At 49.3% G+C, this 25,104-nt stretch overlaps 1 protein-coding gene and 2 long non-coding RNA genes across 9 annotated transcripts in view; 1 reads left to right on the forward strand and 2 right to left on the reverse strand.

The window, feature by feature from the left end:
- TPST2 (tyrosylprotein sulfotransferase 2) overlaps positions 1-25,104 on the forward strand; it is a 56,215-nt gene extending 31,111 nt beyond the window's left edge. Inside the window, exons 2-8 of one of the 7 annotated variants that reach the window (XM_067700395.1) lie at positions 4,571-4,642; positions 9,077-9,982; positions 13,967-14,183; positions 19,440-19,490; positions 20,405-20,443; positions 22,978-23,026; positions 24,606-25,104. In XM_067700395.1, the coding sequence (XP_067556496.1) occupies positions 9,141-9,982; positions 13,967-14,183; positions 19,440-19,490; positions 20,405-20,443; positions 22,978-23,019 (1,191 nt within the window). In that variant the 5' untranslated portion in view covers positions 4,571-4,642; positions 9,077-9,140 and the 3' untranslated portion in view covers positions 23,020-23,026; positions 24,606-25,104. Of the gene's footprint in view, positions 1-4,570; positions 4,643-9,076; positions 9,983-13,966; positions 14,184-16,473; positions 19,491-20,404; positions 20,444-22,977; positions 23,027-24,605 lie in introns of those variants that run through there. The other 6 variants (XM_067700390.1, XM_067700396.1, XM_067700391.1 and 3 more) reach the window with 6 other exon arrangements.
- Positions 2,570-4,582, reverse strand: LOC137203712 (uncharacterized). Its single transcript, XR_010933256.1, has 3 exons — positions 3,796-4,582; positions 2,977-3,182; positions 2,570-2,897 (listed from the first exon to the last, which is right to left on the reverse strand). It is a non-coding gene; the product is annotated as an uncharacterized lncRNA (long non-coding RNA).
- Positions 15,169-17,078, reverse strand: LOC137203713 (uncharacterized). The gene is made up of 2 exons (XR_010933257.1): positions 16,939-17,078; positions 15,169-15,530 (listed from the first exon to the last, which is right to left on the reverse strand). It is a non-coding gene; the product is annotated as an uncharacterized lncRNA (long non-coding RNA).

Below are 25,104 nucleotides of genomic sequence, written 5' to 3' on the forward strand. Positions count from 1 at the left end.
CCATGGCCTCTGAGCCTGGGTGTCCGGAGCCTGTGCTCTGCAACGGGAGAGGCCACAGCAGTGAGAGGCCCGCGTACCGCAAAAAAAAAAAAAAAAAAAAAAGAGATGGTTAATAAGGGAGAGTCAGATGGGATCCCGGACAGGGTAGTGAGGACAAAATTCCGTGATACATGCAAAACCCTTAGCTCAGTACCTGGGGCACAGAAAGTGCTTGGTAAGTATGAGCTAATACTTCTGAGGCCGCGCGCCAGCCTGGCTTTTCTTCTTCCTCTTGAGCCACCTCATGGTGCTTCTTATGCCCAAGCATCATCCAGAACCTCAGAATTATTCTTTTGCCTCTTCCTCTTGCCCCATTGGATCCTGGCAGGCTCTTCTTGGCTGGCTTCCCTCCGGAGTGCGTTGGAGGTCTCTGATCCCCAGGGATCCTGAAGGGAACTCCGGTCTCCCCTAATCTGCTCGGGAGGCTTGGGGCAGTGAGGTCGCAGGGAGCAGGGGCAGGTGGTTGCCATGGTGATGGAATGTTTGGGAGTTGGTCCCCACTGAGAGGGCTTGCGAGGCTGATGGCTGAGCTTAGGCATGTGGCTACCAGGTACCCCTCCAAGGCTCCTCTGCAAGTGCCATGACCTGCCCCCTGGGCTGGCGTCCTGTGCTCCAGACCCCCACCCCTGCTCCCCAATCTTGGGAACCTCTTGATCTGCCGAGCTTGGAGAAATCATGCAGAATTGGAAAGTTCAAATGAGTCTGACCCCTTAGGGCATGTCTTCCCCTCCCACGGGGGGGCATTACACAATCACAGTCGTGATTATCTGATGTGCTGGTTTCCTGGATCCCCACTAGAACATCATCTCCGTAAGGGCAGAGGCCTTGGTGTGCCGCCCTTGAGGTGTTCCAGCATCTACTTGCAAGCATAGTACGTGCTCAGTAAACATTTGGGGAATGAATGAATCCGGCCTAAGAGCATCTTGAAGACTGACCAGCCCCCCTCCCCTCTCCTTCCTTCCAGTGGTCATTCAGGGCAGCCCATGGGTCAGTGAGAAGGGAGCGAAGTCCTCTCCCATCCTCTGCTGCTGCCCCTGTTTTATGAGCCATGTGACATGAGACCAAGGATGTTATTGTTAAGACAGAACCAGATTTGGAAACTGGCTTTCCCTCTTAGTAAGGCACACTTGCTGTGGGCCAGGTTCTGTTCTAACACGTTCTAACGTTTATACTTCCCAATACTCGTATGAGGCTAGTTCCACATTTACACTGGCCACATTTCTAGTGCCCTGGGGCCGTACATGAGCCTCCTAGGAGGTATTGTTGTCATCTCCATTGTACAGAAGGAAACTGAGGCTCAGAGAGGTTAAGTGACTTGCCAAGATCACACAGCCAGTAGCTGGTGGAGCCAGGATTTGAGCCCAAACAGTCTGACCCCCTACTATGGCTGGCATACAATTCAAAAAATACTAGCCATTTTATTATTATCTAGATCAAGGTAATATAACAACACCGTGTGTTCTTTTTGTTTGTTTGTTTTTTAAATAAATTTATTTATTTATTTGTTTTTGGCTGCGTTGGGTTTTTGTTGCTGCGCAGGGGCTTTTCTCTAGTTGCTGCAAGCGGGGGCTACTCTTCGTTGCGGTGCGCGGGCTTTAGGCACGCAGGCTTCAGCAGTTGTGGCTTGCGGGCTCTGGAGCACAGGCTCAGTAGTTGTGGCTCACGGGCTTAGTTGCTCCGCCGCATGTGGGATCTTCCCAGACCAGGGCTTGAACCCAGGTCTACTGCCTTGGCAGGTGGATTCTTAACCACTGCTCTACCAGGGAAGCCCAACACCATGTGTTTTTAGGAGAAAAATACTATCACCTACCACCCCTGTGGCATTTTGAGTCTGTTCCCTTCTCATTTTTCGTATGTGGGGTTTGTGTTTGCTGGTTGGTTCGGTTGACTTGGTGGTTTCGCTTTTTGGCACAGTCGTGCTTACCCTGAACCCCCATGGGCCTTTGTCATCCGTAAATTGGAGAACCAAGGTGCCCCTCCCCACTCCGCCCTGCCATTGAGTTATTGTGAGGAAAAAATGAGGTAGCGGTGTGGAACTTCCTTGGTCTGGTGTTAAATGTACAGTGGTGCTTAATAAATGCTGATGTTCCTCCTGCAAGAAAAGGAGGGCTCAGTGACCCCTCCCCATGCCTCTCACGTGTCTTCCAAGTCTGCGTTGTCCAGTAGAACTTTGTGTGAACGATGGGAATATTCTAGATCAGGGGCCTGAAAACTTTTTCTATAAATGACCAGATAGTAAATATTTCAGGTTTTGCAGAACACGTAGAATTTTTCTTATTGCTGCTGCTTCCCCCTCCCCCTCCCCCCAGCCCCGCCCCGCATCCTCTTCCTCCTCTTTCCCTTAAAAAAAAAAAATATGTAAAAGTCATTCTTAGCTTGCAGGCCTTACAAAACAGGCTGAGGGGTGGATTTGGCCCAAGGGCCATCATGTGCTGACTCCATCCTAAATCTGCTCTGCCCAGTATGGTAGCCCCCAGGGGGCCACTGGGCTGTTGAATTGTGACCAGTGCCAATGAGGAGCTGGATTTTAAATTTTATTTAATTTTACTTTATTTATTTATTTTTAATTATTTTATTTTATTTTGGCTGCGTTGGGTCTTCATTGCTGTGCACCGGCTTTCTCTAGTTGCGGCGAGCGCGGGCTACTCTTCATTGAGGTGCGTGGGCTTCTCATTGCGGTGGCTTCTCTTGTTGTGGAGCACGGGCTCTAGATGCACGGGCTTCAGTAGTTGTGGCACGTGGGCTCAGTAGTTACGGCTCGCAGGCTCTTGAGTGCAGGCCCAGTGGTTGTGGCGCACGGGCTTAGTTGCTCCGTGGCATGTGGGATCTTCCTGGACCAGGGCTCGAACCCGTGTCCCCTGCATTGGAAGGTGGATTCTTAACCACTGCGCCACCAGGGAGGTCCCCATTTTACTTGATTTAAATTTAAATACTGACCTGTGGCTAAAGCGTCATGTCGGAGTCTTGGCGTCACAGCTCTGAGTGACTGAAGGCTCTAACAGCCCCGTTTCACCACCCTGAAAGGGGCCGTGGGAGCTGCCCGCCTGGCAGGCCTCTTGAACTCTCTGGCATTTCAAGGGCCGCCTGAGGGCAGCTGGGTCTGAGCCATCTCGTCTCCGGAAAAACTTCAAGGGCCCTGGTCCCTAATTGTGTTTGTTGTTGTTATTCCAAGAACCAGGCTTCTCTTCACTGGCCACCCATATGCCCTGGGAATGCCAAGCCTGTGTATTCTGTAGCTGGGAGGAGGGGGAGGGTCTGGGAACCCTTCTCCTCCTGGGGTTAGATATACTAATCCCTGGTATTTCAGGGAGAGGAAAAAAAACTGTATAGAGGCAAGGAGAGAGCGAATAGGAAGGGAAAGAGGACCCCAAAAATGGTCCTACGCCCAATGTATTTGCATCATGGCACAAATAAAATAATTGCTGAGATTTTTGAGTATTTGCTATTGTCTTGTTTAAACCTCCCAATAGCCCATTTTACAGCATAGGAAAACCGAGGCTCGGAAGAACAACAATCTACCTAGTCAGGGAATCATCCAACTCCAGAGCTGCATCCTTAAACCCCGCCACCCCACCTCTTGGGCTGGGACTAAGCAGAGGGAAGTTGAGCCTCAGACTCTGTGACTCTGTGAAGAGATTTTTGCTCCCAAACCTCAATTTTCACATCTGTAAAATGGGAGAAGGTGAGAATTGGACTAAAAATCTGCCACCCACCCCCTCCCCCAGTAAATGGTAAGGGCATAGTAGTGACATGTACACCAAGATCCCATTGGTTCCCCATCAGCCAGGCTTCATGCCAGACCCCATGAATTCACGGCCCATTCCTTTAATGCAGTGGTTAAGAGCTGGGCGTTAGAGTCTCACAGATGTGGATGGCGATCCTGGTTCCCCGGGTCAGTTGCTCTTCCTCTTGGTGTCATTTCCTCACCTGTAAAATTGGGAGTATCGTACTTTCCTCGTTGGGGGATTAAATGGCACAAGGCACCCACAGCAGGCATTTGGTCAGTGTTAGGTGGCAGTGGCGGCACGGCATTGTCCAACTCCAGGGGGCGCCATATTTGTCATAGGCTGGGTACGCAGTGCCCTTTGGAGTTGAGCAGTGCGCAGCCTGTTCAGCCATACCCAGCAATTCCAGATGGTGATTCGTGGTACAGTGGTGGTGGTTGTTGCTTCTTGTTATATTTACTTTTCCTGAAGTCCAAGGTCCCTGGGCCAAGAAGAAGGGAGAGCCCGGTTGTAAGAGACCCATTACTTCCTAAGGCAGCAGTGCCTTAGCTCAGGTTCTCAGCTGACACCCCTCTGCCTGAGAAGTGAGCCAGTTCACTCCCTGGCTGAATCAGTGAATTTAGACCCCAGTTTCAACATCTTGGGCGGAGGTGGCCTGTCCCTGCCTTGCTGCTCGTCTCCCAGAGTCACTGTCGGGCACCCTTGGGAAGCCCAGCATCCCCTTCTGCCCCTCCGAGGGGGCCCAGCCCCTCTCCATAGCACCCACCCCTAATGCGCCTAATGCAGCGTCTCTTCTGCCTCTGCAGGGCTCAACCCGTGGAGAGTCTTAGCAAGCAGCCACGAGGGCTAGATCCCAGGGATGAGAGTGTCCAGGGGAGGTAAGTGCTTCCCGAAGGTCCCCCAGAGACCCGGCTCCTCCAGGGACAGCCCCCAGCCTCCTGATTGGGCAGCCGAGCAAACTCCCCCAGGCAGCTCTCTCCTCTGTTAGAAATCCAGACAAAGCTGGATCCCAGCAGCGTGGAGAGGGCAGGCCTCTGTTCTTCCTCACCCCTTAGGAAAGTGATTCTCCTGGTGGTGGGAGAAGGCCGAGTCCCCGAGCAGGCAGGACTTACCGGCATTCGTGGGCAGATTCAAGCACGGCCAGAATCCAGCCGTCTGCGTGCCACCTTCCAGCCTCAGTGTTCTTGGCGTGCGTGCTTTGCCCTTCACACAAAAGCTCCCTGAACCTCATAACAGCTCCCTGAGAAAAGCTTCTTATCATCCCCCCTTTTTTTGGAGGAGAAAACAGAAGCTCAGAGAGGCGAAGTCCCTTGTCCGGCTCTCCAGCTGGCAAGTGGCAGGGGCTGGATTTGAACCTGGGGCTGTAAGACTCCAAGTCTGAGGGTCTTAGCCACCATCCTCACTGCCAGGATGCCGGGACACCTCCCTCGACAGGGTCCAACAGGGTGGTGGGGACGGAGGGCAGGCCGGAGTCCCTGGGCTGGGCCCTCTGGCCCTTCCTGGAATGGGCGGAGTCTCTGATTCTGGGTGATCAGGAGGCCACCTTCTGCTTCGTAGGCTCCCAGCTGCTTTCCCTCTGCCAAGTGGCCCTGCCTTTGCTTCTCAAGCCATCCTCCAGGTCTGTGCAGTCTCCTCCTGACGGCTGACTTGCCCGCTTTGAGCTGTTTTCTCCTGGCGACTGAGATGAGCCCTTCGCTGGGTGCTGTCCAAGGACAGTGAACAGCTCAGCCGCAGCCTGGTCTGACCCAGGCCTGCCACTCCAGCCATGCCATCCATCTTGGGCAAGTTGCCTCTTCTCTCTGAGCTGCTTGCTGGGCAGGAGGCATCCCTACCCCAGAGGTGGCGGAGAGGATCCCGCTACGTGAGGCATGGCATAAGCTTTATTAGAGGACGTGCTCAGTCAATGTAAAAACACACAACTCAGTGCTTTGTTTTGAAGTGCTGTAGCCAGATGAATGCTCAGTATTAAGCAAAACTCATGAGTTGATAACATTTAAAAAAATTCTGTCTATCCCTTCTTCCAGGCCTTTTCCCCTGGTGTTTAGTATCCAAGTCACTTCCAACCCCAAACAGAAGCTCGAAGAGTACATAAACACACACACGCACACACACACACACACACACGCACACACACACACACGGGCAGGCACACTGTGTCTATCCTTTTTGGAAACCACTTTCCCAAATTATCCCCTTTTCTCCCTTCCTCTGCATCCCCCATCACCATCTGTTCCCCAAAGCTTCAGTCTCTCACTCCCCACCAAGTGTCAGGAAGAAAGGGTGATTGTACTAATTCAAGCTAAAGTGTGATTGACAGTCCCCCAGGGTTTTGACACTGAAATAATAATCATTGGCAGAATTCTACTCTCAGGTCTAAGGGGAGAATTTCAGTGAGCATTTAAAGAAGCCGAGAGCTCCATAGAGGGATTTCTGAGGGACTTTGTGTCCTGTCCAGCCTGCTTCCCCGCGGAAAGTAGCCCTGGAATTAGATTTCCCCATGCCAGACGTGAATCCAGTGTACACATTAACTGCCAACAGTTTCAGCAGCATATGATAGGCTCAGGTTTCTGGGGAGAGGGTCCCCCGCTATTTTCTGATGCTCAGAGAAGCCAGCAACCCCCGGATGAGACTCATCTTTGCTTTGTCAGTTGCTTCTAGAATCCTCACAGCAGCCTTTGAGGTCAGTGGACCCACCCGTCTTTGTAGCTGAGGAAACTGTGGCTTAGATGGAGGAAGTGACTCTCCCAAAGACACATGGCCAGGAAATGCTGGGGCCTCTTAGCAGTTTCGACCCCAGGCCCCAGGCTGTGTGCTTCTTCAGCTTTGATGTTTATTTTCCACTTGCTATGGCCTGAGGGGCCCCAGGCAGCCCAGGCCCTCGTGGGTGGATTGGTCCAGCTGCCAGCCGGGTCCTTTAGTGGTTTCCGGTGAACCTCCCATCCAAAGAAGAAGGCCGCCTCCCACTTCTTTCCCTTCAGACCCTGTCCCATCCGCCAAGCCACCTGAACCCCCCGGCATGCTGGGCTCTTTCCTGCCTGTTACTTTGCACTGGCTGTTCCCTTTGCCAGGAACTCCCTTCTCTCTCTTCTCCACCTGGCTGTTCAGAACTTCCCTGTCCACTGCTTAGAACTCGGCACAAGGGCTGCCTCCTACAGGAAGCCTTCCCTCACCTACACAGGTCGAACCTGTCACCCCCTCCCTAGTGTGGGTCCACAGTATGAGTGGACTCGGGGGGCTGAGGCTGTGTCTCTTAACTCCATAGCCCAACTCCCGCACACAGTAGGAACTCGTGAAATGTTGGGGTAAATGAATAACCAGTCAGTGATCATGGCTAATATTCTTTCAAATACTCCCAATGTGCCGGGCACATTCTTAAGTTCTTAAAGGGGGTCATTTAATGTTCATAATAGCCCTTTGAGGTGGACACTCTTAGACCCATTTTACAGATGAGGCTCAGAGAAGTGAAGTCTGTTACCCAAGCTCACACAGCCACACAGGAAATGGCAGAGCTGGGATTTGAACCCAGGTCTGTCTGACTTCTTGAATGCCCAGAGACCTCAGGCCCTCACTTGGATTCTAGAAAGAGGTGAGAGAGGAAACGAAGGTTCTGAAACACAGCGGGGGTGAGGCAGAGAAGGGCTGGGTGGTCGGAGGTGGGCTGTCTGTCCAGCATCTGGGTCTGCACCTTTTGCGTTGGGCTGAGGTTGCGTAATCAAAGGGCCTTGAGGGTGAATTGGGGAGGAGGATAGATCTGACATTTGAGTGACTAGAGAAGGGGTGGCTGGGCTGGGTGGACCCCTACTCTTTGAAACCAGCCCCTACCTAAAGAATTGGCATTGAGGTCTCATCATCTTTATTAGTGACATTTGGGAGGGGTGAGGAGCTAGGCTCAGGGCCATAATTCATGTCCTAAGTCATCCCCTACCCCTGTTCGCACGTCACCCCCCCAGTCTGAGCATCCCCAAGTCTCCGCAGGACACGGGCAGGAGCCTCCTGACTGACCTCCCCGCCTCCGTTCCCACCCCTGCAGGCCCTCTCCCCAGGGGCTGCCCGTAGAGTAAGTCCAGCTCCTTCCCCATCCCCTGAGGACATGCCTGGCAGCTGCACCCCATCTTCCCCTTCCCTCCGCTCCAGCCCCAGAAGCCTCCTCTCAGGTTCTTGAACATACCAAACCCTCTCTCTCCCATCTTGGGGTTTTGCACTCTCCGTTCCCTCTGCCTGGAGCACCCTTCCCACACATGTTCACACCGCCAGCTCCCTCTCATCCAGGTCTCAGCTTGGACGTCACCTCCTCCAAGAAGTCCTCCTTAACCTCCCTCTTCCTTCCCCTTCTTGATCTCTCTCATGGTGTCCAGCTTATTTCTTTGCAAGCCATTATCACGGTCTGGCGGTAGCTTGTATACCGTCCACATCCCCCACTCAGTTGTAAGCTCCTTGAGGCCAGAGGCCTGGCTGTCTCGTCCACTGTCCTGTCTCCAGCCTCGAGCAGGTGCCTGAAACCTTTTTATTGCTTCCGAGTGAAGGCTAAACGAACGGACGGCGATTCTGGAAGAAGCCCAGACCAGGATATTTTGCACCTTCTGAAAAGCCTCTCCTGCAGGGGCCGACTGTGGTCACTCAGAGCAGACACAGAGCCGGCTGATGAGCCTGCTGGCCTGGGTCAAAATCATGGACCCTGGCTTGGCCGCTTTCCAGCTGGACAACGGTGAACAGTCGCTCTGTACCTTGGTTCCCTCCTCGCTGTACCATAATCATTTCCTAGCACTTACTCTGTGCCAGGCCACGCTCATTGGACCCAAGCACGTTCTGTAAATATTTGTTAAGCATCTACTAGGGGCCAGGCACCGTGCTAGGAGCTGGGGAGACAGCCGTGAACAAAACAGGCAAAACCCATGTCTTTATCAAACGAGTGTGCTGCTGAAATCTGATGTTCTAGTGCTTTATTATTTTCACATTTCAAAGAATTCCACATAAATGTATTTCAAGAAAGTCCATTTTTGAAAGAATTATTACTCTTTCCATTTATCAGTTGGGGAAACTGAGGCATTGAGTGGTTAAGGAACTGGGCAAGATCTCACAGCTAGGAAGTAGCCAGGAGGGATTTGAACCCAGGCCATCGGGCCCCCTGAGGTCATAACAGCAGCTACGCTTACGGTTGTTGGAGGACCTCATGAATTAAGATGGATGCAGTGCCCCATAGCGTTCTGCTCTGAACGTCAGCACCCTCATACTTGGCGCTCTTGGGGTCTGGATGGTAAAGCGCCTGCAGCCCGCAGGCCTCCCTGACCGCCCGTGTCCCTCTCTCTCCCCAGATGTGAGCCCGGCGGGGCTCCCGCCCACCTGTCGCTGAAGCGCGCCCCCCGCCCCGGGCCCAGCATGCGCCTGTCGGTGCGGAGGGCACTGCTGGCAGCCGGCTTCGCCCTGGCCCTGGTGCTGGCGGTCCAGCTGGGGCAGCAGGTGCTGGAGTGCCGGGTGGCACTGGGGGGCCCCCGGGGCCCCCGGCGGGCCATGCGGCCGGAGCAGGAGGACCTGGTGATGGTGGGCACGGACCACGTGGAGTACCGCTACGGCAAGGCCATGCCGCTCATCTTCGTGGGGGGCGTGCCCCGGAGTGGCACCACGCTCATGCGTGCGATGCTGGACGCCCACCCCGAGGTGCGCTGCGGGGAGGAGACCCGCATCATCCCTCGCGTGCTGGCCATGCGCCAGGCCTGGTCCAAGTCGGGCCGGGAGAAGCTGCGGCTGGACGAGGCGGGTGTGACAGATGAGGTGCTGGACGCCGCCATGCAGGCCTTCATCCTGGAGGTGATCGCCAAGCACGGAGAGCCGGCCCGCGTCCTCTGCAACAAAGACCCCTTCACGCTCAAGTCCTCTGTCTACCTGTCGCGCCTGTTCCCCAACTCCAAGTTCCTGCTGATGGTGCGGGACGGCCGGGCCTCCGTGCACTCCATGATCACCCGCAAGGTCACCATTGCCGGCTTCGACCTCAGCAGCTACCGTGACTGCCTCGCCAAGTGGAACAAGGCCATTGAGGTGATGTACGCCCAGTGCATGGAGGTGGGCGAGGACAAGTGCCTGCCCGTGTACTACGAGCAGCTGGTACTGCACCCCCGGCGCTCCCTCAAGCTCATCCTCGACTTCCTCGGCATCTCCTGGAGCGACTCCGTCCTGCACCATGAGGACCTCATCGGCAAGCCCGGCGGCGTCTCCCTGTCCAAGTGAGTGGAGCCCCCACCTTCCGCTCAGACCCCTGATCCCAGAGTCAGAGATGCTCAGTGGGAAGGTCGGCTCTGCCCCTCCAAGCTGTGTGGCCTTGGGCAAGTCACTGTGCCTCTCTGAGCCTCCTCTGTTCTACTGGAGAAGATCTGGGAAGGGAGTGGTTAAGAGCACAGCCTTGAACCAGATCTCCCAACTCATAGCTCAGTGGCATTGAATAAGTCACTGTACCTCTCTGAATTTCGGCTTTATTATCCAAAAAATGGGGCAGTCACTCCTCTCCAAACTGTGAATATGCTTTGTAGTGAGCTGTAGCAGGTAAAGTTTGAGAGTATAGTTTCTGGAACCAGACTGTCTGGGTTTGAATCCCAGGTCTGCCACTTTTTAGCTGTGTGACCTTGAGCAAGTAACTCTCCCTCTCTGTGCTTTCATTTCCTCATCTGTAGCATAGGGATAGAATCTATCCCTATTAATCCCTATTAATCAAATGGGTTAATACACGTTAGGTGGTTTATTCCCGTTATCATCGTTTCAGTGTTGATCTTGCTTTTATTGGAATACTCATCAGGCTCACCTTCACTCTCGTTTATTGAGTGTCTGCTGTGTGGCCAGCACTGAGTGAAGCCACAAACAATCATTATTCCTTTAATCCCCACAGCCACCTAGAACATAGGAACTGCTCTTATCCCCATTTTACAGATGGAGAAACTGAGTCTCAGGAAAGTTACTGGCCTAAGGCCACACAGCTAGCAAAGGGTGGTGCCAGGATTTGAACGCAGGTCTGTTGGACTCCAGTGCCTGTGTTCTCAAGCCCTCCGTGGCTGGGACCTATCCTCCCTCCCTTTCTGTCCCTTGCTGTCTGCCTTCCTCCTTTGAGGAGGCTGTCCCTTTCCTGAGACAGTGCAGCACCAGAGTGTGCCATCCCCACGTCTCCATCCTGGTCAGTTGCAAGCATCTTTAACAGCCCAGTGGAAGGGCGGTCCTTCCTGGGACAACGCCTCCCATTTCTTTCATGGCTGGACCCTCCCAGGCTCTGCCCCCAAGAGCTCCTGATCCCTGAATAGAGCGGGAGGCTCTCAGCAGCTCCTGGCAGCGAAGTGCCCATGGGCTGGGTACCCCCACCAGTTGGTGCTGGAGCCGGGATTTTTGTAAATCATCATGACAAGACATCAGATGACCAAAGGAATACATCCTGATTGCAGGAAATTGGGAAAATACATAAAACGAGAAAGAAAAACCACCCATAATCCCAACACCCAGATTTTGATTTGTGGCTTGCTGGTCCTTGATCAGGGTATATTGATAAAACTGGAGTCCTGCTGGTCATGTTCCTGTGTAACCTTTCTTCACCTTGTATTTGGGACGCTTGCCCATGGCCCCCAGCACTCTGCAGTGACATCATTTTGAATGGCTGCATAATATTCCACTACACGATCACCATATTCTATTTAACATCTGTTTTGGACACTTTGTTTATTGACTCGTATCAAGCCTGGCTCCTATCCAAGTTCTGGGATGTATCTATGTGATTTCTGTCCTGTGAAGTCCTGGAGACACAAGGCTTGTGGCAAAGGCCAGGCACACGTTTGATCGTGTCTGGTATGTCCACTGTAAACATCTTCGCAACAAGCGTTTTGTTATAAAAGATGAAATCACTGGTTGATTGACAGTTCCAGTTTCATTACTCTAGGAAATGATAACATATCAGTTTCTGCAAATACTTCACTGAGCACAGTTATCCCTCCCACCTGTCAAAACCAAAAGGTTACTGAGCTGTGGTTCATAGGAAAGGGGCAGCTGCCTTCGAGCGCATTAATGACGACCTTTTAGCTAATTTAGATAGACTTACGTTCTCTCTCCTGCCATCTTTGCCAGATTTATCACACAGTGTTAGACATTGGAGGCCATGTTCATAGCAGCACTACTCACAGTAGCCAAGACATGGAAGTAGCCTGTGTCCATCGACAGATGAATGGATAAAGGAGATGTGGCGTATATACAATAGAATGGTACTCAGCCACAAAAAAGAATGAAATAACGCCATTTGCAGCCACATGGATGGACCTAGAGATTATCATACTAAGTGAATTAAGTCAGACGGAGAAAGGTAAATACTGTCTGATATCACTTATATGTGGAATCTAAAATATGACACAAATGAACTTAATTCATGAAAAAGAAACAAACTCACAGATGTAGAAAACAAATTTAGGATTACCAAAGGGGGAAGGGTGTAGGGGAGGGATGGATTGGGAGTTTGGGATTAATAGATACACACTACTGTATATAAAATAGGAAAACAACAAGGACCTACAGCATAGCACAGGTAACTATATTCAATATCCTGTAATAACCGTAATGGAAAAGAATATGAAAAAGAATACACACACACACACACACACACACACACATATGTATAACTGAATCACTTTGCTGCATACCAGAAACTAACACAACACTGTAAATACTTCAATTAAAAAAAAAAAAGAGGCAAAAGAAGAAGCAAGCTCCTCCTGTCCCCTCAGAAAGGAATGGTTACTGGATCCCTGATGTGTCTTGAAAGCGGTGAAAATTCTAACAATCTGGCTTAGATTAGCTCACCGAAGGATTTGCAGAAACTGATATGTTATCATTTTTTCGTGTAATGTAGCTGTCAACCAGTGATTTTATCCTTTATGGCAGAATGGCCTTATGGCCAATTGTGGGGTGAAATTGCTTACAGTGAAGATGTTTATGGTGAAAATACCTAGAACCGTATTTGTGATTTTTTGACACACTGGCTAGAGTTGAGATTTAAATCCGGGTCTTCAGACTCCAGATCCATGCCCTCCCCACCAGTCCACACCCTCTCCCCTCCCCAGTTCCCCTCACCCCCCTTCCCATCTTCCTTTTGCTCCATCTGTTTGCTTCTGTTCTTTGTTCCCAAGTTATCTCTTAGTTGGGATGGAAGCATCTAGAAATAGGTCCTCGATCCTAGGAGTTCCCCACCCTGTATCCTATAAAGCCTCTGAACTATAATTGATAAGATCATCATGACTCACACAGCTTGGTAACCCTGTTGTATGGGAGAGCAAGGAAGCACATATAAGACGATGACTGTTTCATCCTAACAGCAAAATGGAAACAACGTAAATATCCATCTTTAGGGGAATGGAAAAAGAATGAGGTATTGAGAGAGCAGGGAAAAAAAAAAAAACCCACCTACAAACCAGTACTATGTATAGTATATAATTTCTGTTTTTAAATCTGCAAACAAAACCACAGATTTTCAGTGTGTATATGTGTGGGAGAGAGAGAAAGAGAGAGCTAACACTGAGACCTTAAAATGTACCAGATACTCTTTTATTATTAACTCATTTACTCCTCAGAACAGCCCCGTGAGGTAAGTACTATTATGATTCCCATTTTACAGGTGAGGACACTGAGGCTCAGAGAGGTTCAGTCAGTCTCCCAAGGCCACACAGCCAGTGTTGGTAGAGCTGGCATCTGCACCCAGGCAGTCTGGCCCCTGAGTCTGCGCTTAGCCACTCTGTTTTTAAAAGTACAGAAAACAGATTGATAGGGTACGCTTCAGAATGCTATGGTCAGGTCCCTGTAGGGAGCTGAAGGACTCAGAGTGGTGACCCCAGGGGCTATTTGCCTTACCATTTGTGTCTTAGAATTACTTCTCAAGAACAAAATACTCATCTTAGTCATATAAATAAAAAGTAATTTTTAAGAAGTCAGAGAGGTCAAGGAAGCAGAATTTCAACACCACTGAAGTGGTGGGCCTTGTCTAGCCCTTTCTCCCAGCTTCCCACCCCATGCTTTTATCCCCATTGTACAGAGCAGGTATGAGGAGGCCATATGACTTGCCCACATTCTTATACTTGAGAAGAGCCGAGTGGGCCCTGGGGACCAGTCCCCCCAACCTTTCCTGCTGCCCCAGAGTCCCTGAGCAGGGAGCCCACCTGAGCACCACCTGGGTCTGCCCATGCCCCGTCCAGCCCGTCCTCTCTCCCCAGGATCGAGCGATCCACAGACCAGGTCATCAAGCCCGTGAACCTGGAAGCTCTCTCCAAGTGGACTGGCCACATCCCTGGGGATGTGTTGAGGGACATGGCCCAGATCGCCCCCATGCTGGCTCGGCTTGGCTATGACCCCTATGCAAACCCGCCCAACTACGGCAACCCCGATCCCATCGTCATCAACAACACACACCGGGTGAGTGCACATGCACACGGGGAGATGCGTGCTCAGGCTGTGGTGGGGGTGGAGGCTCCAGCTACCCCAGAAAACACTTAGCTTCTTGAGTCCTATGCGGCTGGTCTGTTTCTGTCTCAGGGACACGGTGATTCGTATGGCTGCTCGTATTTCCATTTTTGCTTGGGCCACAAGGAAGCTCAAAACCAACTGGTAGCCTGCCTCTCACACTGTATAGCATCTCACGGCAGGCCCATTCGTGCACTAATTCCATCCTATTTCTCTACTTTGATTTACCCTTTTCCCCCTGCTTCCCTGGCTGTTTGTTCGTCTGTTTGTAAAGCACTTCAAGTCTCTGTTGAGACTGGGTGTGAATAAATCAACGATAGGTCCCTTTATTGCCCCCGTAAGGTTTACTTTTTAATTTTATTTATTTATTTTTGGCCCTGCCTCGAGGCATGTGGGATCTTAATTCCCCAACCAGGGATCGAAACCACGTCCCCTGCAGTGGAAGCACAGAGTCTTAACCACTGGACCGCCAGGGAGATCCCTGCCCCCATAAGGTTTAATATTTACTTCTCAGACAAATGTAAGTTTAGGGTGGTTTAAATTACTTTTTAAGTTCTCCTTAGTGTAGGTGGTCAAGGGGAAATGACTTTGAGATGATGTTTTTGGAGCATAGAAGTAGGCTAATCCTGGGTGTGGAACAGTTACCAAGTCGATATTATTTACATGTCACTGTCACTTCTCCTTTACTCTGGTTGCTGTGTTCTGACTTCCTCAGAGACACGAAGTTAATGAAAATATCTGAACGTGGGACCCAGGCCTGAGGAAGAGCCCTCCTACCCCTTATGTCATTGAGACCCAGAGTTTTAATTTAAGCTGAGTTTGGCATTTCTTTTTCTCTCTCTTTTTTTTAAAAATTAATTCTAAAGTCCTCTGATTCTACTTTCAGAGAACTACTTTGTGTTTGGTCTGTTGAACTAGAGAAGAAAAGGCACGCATCTTAAATTTGTTTATTTAATTTATTTATTTTTGGCTGCATTGGGTCTTCATTGCTGCACACAGGCTTTCTCTAGTTGCAGTGAGCAGGGGATACTCTTCTTGCGGTGCACGGGCTTCTCATTGTGGTGGCTTCTCTTGTTGCGGAGCACGGGCTGTAGGCGCACGGGCTTCAGTAGTTGTGGCACATGGGCTTCAGTAGTTGTGGCTCACAGGCTCAGTAGTTGTGGCGCACAGGCTTAGTTGCTCTGCGGCATGTGGGATCTTCCTGGACCAGGGCTCGAACCCGTGTCCCCTGCACTGGCAGGCGGATTCTTTACCACTGCGCCACCAAGGAAGCCCGAGTTTGGCATTTCTGAGCACGTGCTGATTTTAGAAAGTAAACAGTTCTTTTTTTTCTTTCTCTTATTGCCTTATAACTGACTTATTATATTATTGTAGTTTCAGGTGTGTGACAGAACAATTTGATATTTGTGCACATGGCAAAACGATCACTACAATTTGAGTCTAGTTACCCACTGTCTGTCACTGTACAAATTTACAACACATGCAGTACAATATTACCGACTATAATCACCGTGCTGTACATTACATCCCTGTGGCTTGTTTATTTTATATCATCTTGACCCCCTTCACCGATTTCACCTCCCCTGCTGCCAACCCAACAGTTCTTGTATTGAATCAGAGAGGGAGAGAGTCATTACTCTTTATTCTCCTTTAATTCTTCAGTGGACTCAAGGAGAAAGACTCCATTTGATGCCAACAAGTTCTTAACACGTGCAAGCTTTCTCTCTCTCTCTCTCTCTCTCTCACTCTTTCTTTTTCTATTTTTTGGCCACGCCGTGCGCCATGTGGGATCTTAGTTCCCTGATCAGGGCTTGAACCCGTGTTGCCTGCATTGGAAGTGCGGAGTCTTAACCACTGGACCACCAGGGAATTCCTGCAAGCTTTCTTTTTAACGGAGAGAATTTACTAACACTGAGCGTAGGCAGCTCTGCCCTTGTCCTTGAAATGCAAGCCCATCTATAGGTCTCATTACTTCCTCTTCCCCCGACATTAGTTGATTTTGTAAACATCTACTTGTGGAAATACTCAGGGATCCAAGGTAGATACCCAGAGTGCATGGAGAGCGTGGGTGTTGGCAACCTGGATGTGGCTTGTTTTTATGATTCTATTATTTTTGTTTTGAATATTATTAATTTCAATGTTTACTATTTAATAATAGTTATCATTCTTTAAACTGTACTTAGGCGCTTTACATACTTTCCTGTGTACATGCTATATTTCATAATAAAAAATTCATTAACAGGATTAGGGACGTCCCTGGTGGCGCAGTGGTTAAGAATCCACCTGCCAATGCCGGGGACACAGGCTTGAGCCCTGGTCCGGGAAGATCTCAAATGCTGCAGAGCTACTAAGCCCGTGCGCCACAACTACTGAGCCTGCGCTCTAGAGCCCGTGTGCCACAACTACTGAAGCCTGTGTGCCTAGAGCACGTGCTCCACGACAAGAGAAGCCACCGCAATGAGAAGCCCGCGCACTGGAACGAAGAGAAGCCCCCTGCTCACTGCAACTAGAGAAAGCCCGCGCGCAGCAATGAAGACCCAACACAGCCAAAAATAAATAAATAAATATATTATTTTTTAAAATTCATTAACGGGATTAAAAAAGCAGCAGCAACTGGTGATGACCTTGAAATCCAGCCCCCAAATGCTTCTCAGAAGGGGTGGCTGGGACAGGATGAGGGCATCAGAGAAAGCTGGCCTCTCCTTACCTGCTTTTTTAGCCAGGGGCCCAGCTCCTCTGAAGTCCCTCTAAAAGGCAGAGGCCCCTGGCAGGTCCTAGACTATGGGTCAGAAGCTCCCAGAGTAAGGCCTGACCTTGGGTGTTGTATAAAAAAAATTCTGATGAGCAGTGATGGGTAGGAACAGCTGTTTGGAGCTCTGTTGTTTATTTAAAACAGAAGATGTCTCTGGGTTTCTTCCAAAGAGGTTTACTCCCCAAAGAAAAACTCTGTTTTCTACTAACTTATTTAATGACACAAGTGTTAAGAGAACCACAATTCCCTGATTCACTTATTCTCATCCCTAACTGTGAATTTTTGTGACAAATACACTTGTACTACTGAGAAGAAATATTTTGACACTTCGTCTATCTATGCAAGTGGAGAATTGATAGGGTCACTTTCAAAAGTGATTTTTTGTATTTCAAGTTTCTGGCTTAAATATCCAACGGGGCAGATTTTTACATTTGTAAGAACTAAATTTGGTTTAAAAAAAGCCAAAAACTTGCTCTAGTTTTGTGACCCTGTGTACTTTTAAAATAAAATCAAGAAAGCAAAAAAAGGAAAAACGAAACAAAAGAGCTTTACTCCTTGGGGGTTCCACAAGTTTTAACAAGCGCCAGACACCTTATTTAGTCTTTACAGTGGTTTTGCTGTAACTACAAAGATAAGTCCCCTCGTTGAAAGCCACAAGGGTGTGCGTGTGTGTGTGTGTGTGTGTGTGTGTGTGTGTGTGTATACTGAAGGCACAGAATGTTCCTGTACTGGATCCTAGGCAGTACACTCAGTTCTGAAATGATCCCAGTGCTAATGAAACTGTCTGTACCTGTGCTGTTCATTACAGCCACTAGGCTTGTGTGGCCACTGAAATGTGATGAGTCCAAATTGAAAGGTGCCGTGTAAGTGTGAAACACACACTGGATTTTGAGGTCCTCGTACCCCCCAAAAGCATGTAAAACTTCTCCTTAATCATTTTTATATTGATTACATAGGGAAGGAAAACTTTTCCCTTTTTCCCTTCTAGGTTCTTTGGCTGGTCTGATAATGAAATTGACATAAGACAGATTAATAGGAGACAAAACAAATTTAATATTGTACATACAGGGGCTCATAAAAATAGGAGATTCATAAGAAGGGGCCAAAGCAGGCATCTTTCATACCTTTTAGACGAAGAAAGAATACATTTGTGAAGTACTGATAAGACAAAGACATCTGGGCTTGGGGTAGTAAATTACTGAAGAAGTAACAAGGTTTGTGTACACAGCCCTTTTGGCCCTGATTTCTCCATCTCTGGTGATAAGGATGGCTCTCTACCTCCTGTTGCGGGGAGGGTACCTTTCACCTGGGAGATTTATTCCCTGCTCTCAAGGGCACTAAGGAGGGTCAGAGTGTCCTTCTGGCACCGGCTGTTTCTTAAATAACTTTAATTCAAAATAATGAATATGCCAAAGTGGTAGATTTGGGGGCGACCTGCCCTGAACCCCATCAATTACATGTTGAAGTATTAATGTTTTAGCTATATCAGGTTAAATAAAAAATACCACTATAGGGAATTTCCTGTAGGTCCGGTGGTAAGGACTCCACGCTTTCACTGCTGAGGGTCCAGGTTCCATCCCTGGTTGGGGAACTGAGATCCCACAAGCTGTGCAGTGTGGCCAAAAAAAAACAAAAAAAAACCACTAGAATTAATTTCACCTGTTTCACTTTGTTTTTAAATGTGGCTACTAGAAAATTTTAAATTACAGACTAGGTTCACATTATATTCTATTGGACAGTGCTGGTCTATCCAGTGCCTTGTATTTCGAGAGATATTGGAAAGGCCTGGAATTTTCTGGTTCCCACCTCAGGGCCTTTGTCCTCTCTGTGCCCTCTGGCTGGAATGCTTCTCCTTCAGAGCGTAGCCTGGCAGGATATCCTTGTCACTCAGGTCTCAGCACAAAGGCCATGCGTTCCAAGGGGCCCTTTCTGACCACCCATTCAGAAGAAGCCCCCGGGCACTCCTAATCACATACTTTCCTTGTAGTACTTCCCATGGTTTGATATGTTCTTGTTTAATTGTGTTGTCACTTGTGGATTGTCTGGCCCTCCCCACTCCAGAACGGAAGCTCCAGGAGGATGGGACTTCTAATTGTCTGGGCAGTGTTGTAATGGCCCCCAACCCCCTCCCCACCCCCGAGCTTAGAATAATGCCGGAATAAGAGGAGCTTATTAATACATGTTTGTTGGGTGGATGCATGGATGAGCAGGTGGATAAGTGGATGGGTGGGTTGGGTGGATGGATGGATAGGTGTGTAGATGGGTGGGTAGGTGGACGGGAGGGTAGATGGGGGGCGTGGATGGGAGGGTGGATGGGGGGGTGTGGGTGGATGGAGAGGTAGATGGATGGGAGGGTGGATGGGTGGGTACCCGGATGGATGGGTGGGTGTGCAAATGATGGACTAAATTTTATTTTTTGATCATTTCTACAATAGCGATAATTTTTTCTTTCCTAGGTCTTGAAAGGGGACTATAAAACACCAGCCAATCTGAAAGGCTATCTTCAGGTCAGAAACCTCAGGGGGAATTCTGCGTCACCACTAGCTTCCTCTGTGCCCTTGAACACTTCACTTCTCTCATATGGTTGATGGTTTGTCCATCAGAAAATTGGATGGGGGTGGGATTCCGGTCAGAGGCTCTCAAGTGTCTGATCCACCTGGAGCGACATCTCAGTAGCCCTTCAGCCTGAGTCCCTTCCTTGTCCCCTGGCTTGAAAGCAGTTGGAGGAACTTAGTGGGGACTTTCTGTCAAACTTTCTGCCTCTAGCCTTAAATTCAGCTTCATTTAAAGTGGCAGTTCCTGGACTTCCCTGGAGGTCCAGTGGTTAAGATTCCATGTTTTCACTGCAGGGGTGTGGGTTTGATCCCTGGTCAGGGAAGTTCTGCGTGCCGCACTGTGTGGCCAAAATAAAAAAGTATGAAGTGGCAGTTCCCAGCCCAGCACAAAAATTTCATCAGTCTACCAAAAAATGAGGGTCATGTGATGCAGGTATGTGTGCAAAAGTAGACATAATACAGTCCTGTGTCCCCACACGCATCCCCACAGGCTGGCCTCCCATGCATCCTGGGCGTGTCCATGGAGGCTGTCCCTGAATCTTGTCAAGAACCGTTCCCAGGACTGACGTAGCATCCTCCTTTTGGTGCCAGAGTGCTCCTTTTTAAATGAAGGGTGGTGATGCTACAATCAGTAGTTTCAGTTTGTGTGTGTGTTTTATTTAACTTGGCCAGGAAAGGGTGGGGTCACCCTACGCTAATCCCCAGTTTAATCATCAAACTTACAAGACTCTCATGGGTCGGGCAATGAGATTTTGGTCCTTTGGGGATGAGTCCACACTCCCTTTGTGGGAATCAGAAACCCATCTCTTGCCACTGTGAAAAAATATTGCCAGACTTAATCAGCACTAATCTATTATTTGTTCTAGCCCAAAGAGGATGTAACAAGAACAACAAACAGAAGTGGGGTAAGGGGAATTAGCCACAATCTGAAACTCTTTTCATTTTTACATACAGCCTTTTTTTTGCCCACCTGGATATGCATTTTTATGTTCCTTGCAATTCCATTGTATGAGCTGCTTTGTTTTACTTTCTTACTGTTTTTCCATCCTGGGGGTCTCACGTGGCCATTTCGGATGGCTACCTAGTTTTCTCTGGAATGCATGATGAGTCACCAATTACTTAACTGTTGCCCTATGTAACTTTTGCAATATTTTGCAATATTTCAAATGATGTCATGCACCTATCATCCTGATTTTGCCTCTCTTCTGTGGGGCGAGGGCTGGGGGGGCCTCTATGGAATTGTTCCCTTCGAATACAATTTTTTATATAAATTTATTTATTTTTGGTTGCATTGGGTTTTCATTGCTGCGCATGGGCTTTCTCTAGTTGCAGCGAGCAGGGGCTACTTTTCGTTGTGGTGCGCGGGCTTCTCATTGCGGTGGCTTCTCTTGTTGCGGAGCACAGGCTCTAGGCTCACAGGCTTCAGTAGTTGTGGCACTCGGGCTCCGTAGAGTTGTGGCTCACAGGCTCTAGAGCACATGCTCAGTAGTTGTGGCACACGGGCTTAGTTGCTCCGCGGCATGTGGGATCCTCCCAGACCAGGGCTCAAACCGGTGTCTCCTGCATTGGCAGGTGGATTCTTAACCACTGCACCACCAGGGAAGTCCCCAGATACATTTTTAAGGAGTGGAATCAGAGGATGGGAGGGTCTTTTTTTTTTGGCCGTGTGGCATGTGGGATCTTAGTTCCTGGACCAGGAATCATACCCGTGCCCCTTGCAGTGGAATCGTGGATTCTTAACCACTGGACCGCCAGGGAATTCCCCATGGGAGGGTCTTTTTTGAGACTCTTGAACTACAAGGTTAAAATTGCTTTACAGAAGAGTTGGACCAGTTTACACTCTCCTGCACTGTGTGGCGTATTCAAGCTGGCCTGGGACTGTTTTTTGCTCTCTTAGAAGCAAAATGTAAAGGAATAGCATATGCTCTGTCATCGTGAGCAGTCCCACCTTCTGGAGAGCTGCCCCACAAATTACATCAAACCCCTACTTTCGGCCCTTTTCTCCTCCACTGTGCACGTGATCTCCTGCAGGATATTGCAAAACTTGGAAACAATCTTAGGGCAACAGTTGAGTAATGGTGGTGTGTACATTGTATAGAATATTATGTAGCCATCCAAAATGGTAATCGTGAAACCCCAAAAATAGGAAGATAGGAAGCAAGCAAAACAAAGCTGCTCACACGTTAGAATGGCAACTCATGCAAAAATGTATACGCAATCCCTAAACTCCAAACACCCTCTCCTTTCCAGGGCTTTGCTAATCCCTCTGCTGGGAATGCTTTTCTACCCACATCCGTGCATGGCCGGCTTCATTTTCATCTTTTAGCTCTTTGCTTATGGGGTGTTTTCCAACACCAACAACTAATTCTCTGATTATCTGGACACCAACTAGGTGTTGCGTAATTCAGTTCAATTCTGACGCTGATTTCCGGAGATAGCCTCTGACCCCACAGGTTAAGGGCCCAGTCCCACAAAACTGCCCCCACTTCAGATGCCCAGGCTACCTACCTTTCTGCCCAGCCAACTATACATTTGCGGGGTCCCCATGCCCCACCCCCACTCAGGTTTGGTAATTCACTAGAACAACACACAGGACTCAGGAAAACACTTTACTTCCTAGATCACCAGCTTATCATAAAGGCTGTAAGTCAGGAACAGCCCAGTGGAAGAGATGTGTAGGGCGAGGTATGGGGGAAGGGCGTGGAGCTCCCATGCCCTCTCTGGGGGCACCACCCTCCCGGCACGTCCCTGTGATCGCCCACCCCGACTCCCTGAACCCTATCACTTATGGATTTTTATGGAGGTTTCATTAAGGAGGCATGGTTGATTAAATCATTGGCTGTTGGTTATTAACCTCCAGCCTCCTCCCTTCCCCAGAGGTTGGGGTGGAGGGCGCTGAAATTTCCAACCCTTTAATCATGCCTTAGCCTTTTTGGTAACCAAGCCCACATCCTGAAGCCGGGGGCCCCCAGCCACCAGTCATCTCATTTGCATACAAAAGATGCTTTTTCTCACTAGGGAGATTCCAAGGGTTCTAGGAGCTTGGTGCCAGGAACCCAAGGGCAAACACATGTAGGTTTTTCATTACACTCCACCTTAAATGTCATCCCCCGGTAGTGGCCTCTCCGAACCACTTTATCTGAAGGAGCCCCAACACCAGTCACTCATATCAGCCCATTGTATTGCCTGGACTTAATAGTGTCTTACGGATGTGTTTGTTGAGCAGGCTGTCCCCACTAGAATGTGAGCTGGGTGGGGATAGGATAGGGTCTATCATGTCCACAGTAGCCCCAGCACCCGGCACATAGTAGGTGTGCGGTAGCTACTCGGTGAGGGAGTGTGCCCGATTCAGTGACGCTGAGGGCTGAACCTCAGGGCAGTGAGGCCCTGGTACCACCACTTGGCTGTGACCCTTCCTCTGTGTGTTGTCTTCCTCCAGGTGAACCAGAATAGCACCTCTTCCCACCTAGGAAGCTCATGATTTCCAGGTAGGCCTGCGGACTTTGCCGGGACCTTCTGACACTTCTGAGCCCAGGAGTCACTTTTCTGAAAAGCTTGTCCTTCCTGAGCCTCCCTGGGGAGGAGTGGCCACCAAGGTGGGCTGACCCAGCCCCATCAGGAGGTTTCCCTGGCCCCAGCCTGGGGAGCTATTTATAGAATCAAGGCTTAGTCTCCTAGCTCTGGATCAGGGGTGTGGGCAGGGATCAATGCTGAACCAGCCAGAAAAAGGTTTATCTGGCGTTGGGGAGGGGGTACAGAGGACAGGTGTGATGGGGGGATTCTAGAACCATTTTGCACAGAATGCTGTCTGCCAACCCAGCTTCTATAAACAGCATCAGGTTGGCCCAAAGCAATTAATGTTGTAATAATAGTCGCAAGCAGTTCTGGTCTAAGAATAACCCCTACTGCACTGGGCTGAGTGCTCTTCCTGTGTTACTCCTTTAACCCTCAGCATCCCTGGGAGGCAGGTGACATGACTGTCCCATTTTATGGAGGAGAAAACCAAAGCCCAGAGAAGGGCGTTGATTGGCCTAAGGCCACAGAGCCACCGAAAGTCATCTCCCCCAGAGTTTGCTTTTAACAAACGATTTTAAGTGCATATTTACCCATCCATGTTTTGCCAAGGGGCAGGGAAGCAGGTTCTGAACTTGGGCAGTCAAAGATTTAAGGACTCACTCGAGGTTCAACTCCTGTTGGCCTCTGTTTTCCCCATCTGGAGAATGGGGATTCATCACTGTCCGCCTGCAAGGGTGGTCGTGAGATGAAGTGAGCCGGCCCGGGTGGGAGCGCTGGGACCTTGCGGCAGACGTGGGCCCTGGAGTTAAGGCTCCAGCGAGTGAGCGCACTTCCTTATGCTCCCCAGCCTCTCTGATCAGGCTCAGGGAAACCTGGGGGAGTCAGAGAGGCCAGGACCAACTTGCCTGGGTATTTGGCCTATGCTTTTAAACTGTAAAAGAGCTTCTAGCCTCTAGTCGATTTTTAGTTTCCTTTTCTTATTTTTAAATAATCAGCATATTTTTTCATTTTTCTTGAAATCCACTTTGCACCAGCCCACAAGGCTGGAGACACAAAGTCACCCTGACTCTCAGCATTCCCATCCTGAGTTGTGCTAAGATCCAGGACTTCCGTTTAATTCCTAAGAAGTCTCACGTTGAAAGCAGTCTTTTTCCAAGTTTTTCCCCAACTCGATTTCCCTCTCTCTCTTTCTGCAGGTTCATTAGTAGAATCCTGAACCTTCTCGTTGACGAAAGCCAGATCTATTTCTCGCTTTACTCTTTAGATGAGGTCCCAGAGACAGGGTACTTTAGCTAATCATTGCCATCTGCTCTTCATAAATCAGAAAAGTGATATCTTTGGGGTCAGGTGGCGACAGGTTGAGATGTGGGTAAGGACCCAAGAAACATTTTTAAAGGTAAATTCTCTCCAGCCATCTGGATGCTATAGAAAATCTCACATGCTTACATGAATGCATGAAGACCATCTGTCCTGCAATCGCACATATAAATATACAAGATCTCTTTCAGAATTGCGACTCTGGGCCTAACACCCGTTTTTCTCCCCTTTCAGATCTTTGCAAGTGGCTTTGTTGCCAGAAGAGAAGAAACTTTGCATTTGAGTGGAAATCGGACCTCAAATCCAAGCATATTGCTTGCTATTAATCGCCGAAACAGGACTGCTCATGAGGAATGTATTTGCATATGGTTGCAAAAGCTGAATCATTGAAAACTTAACCTTGAAACATTCTATCTTAGGATAGTCTGGGGTAGAGAACCAAGAGTGTGGAGGTAGTCCGGCTTTTGAAACTTAGGTATTTTATATTATTCCCCTCGAGAAGTTTTTTTTAAGAAATGGATTTGCCATCCTCCTTAATTTGCAGGACTGCCTTGGTGGCTTTGTTTGCTGGGACAAGGCCCACCACCCGTGCCTCTCCTGTTGACCCTTACTTTTGAATTCAAAGAATCTATTTAAGAATTTAATATATGAGACTTTCTTTGATTCCTCCTCAGTTTTACTCACAGAGAAAAAAATATATATATATTATTTGAATAAACTGAACAGGGACTCA

This window comes from Pseudorca crassidens, chromosome 12 (genome assembly GCF_039906515.1).
Source record: "Pseudorca crassidens isolate mPseCra1 chromosome 12, mPseCra1.hap1, whole genome shotgun sequence".
Taxonomy (NCBI): domain Eukaryota; kingdom Metazoa; phylum Chordata; class Mammalia; order Artiodactyla; family Delphinidae; genus Pseudorca; species Pseudorca crassidens.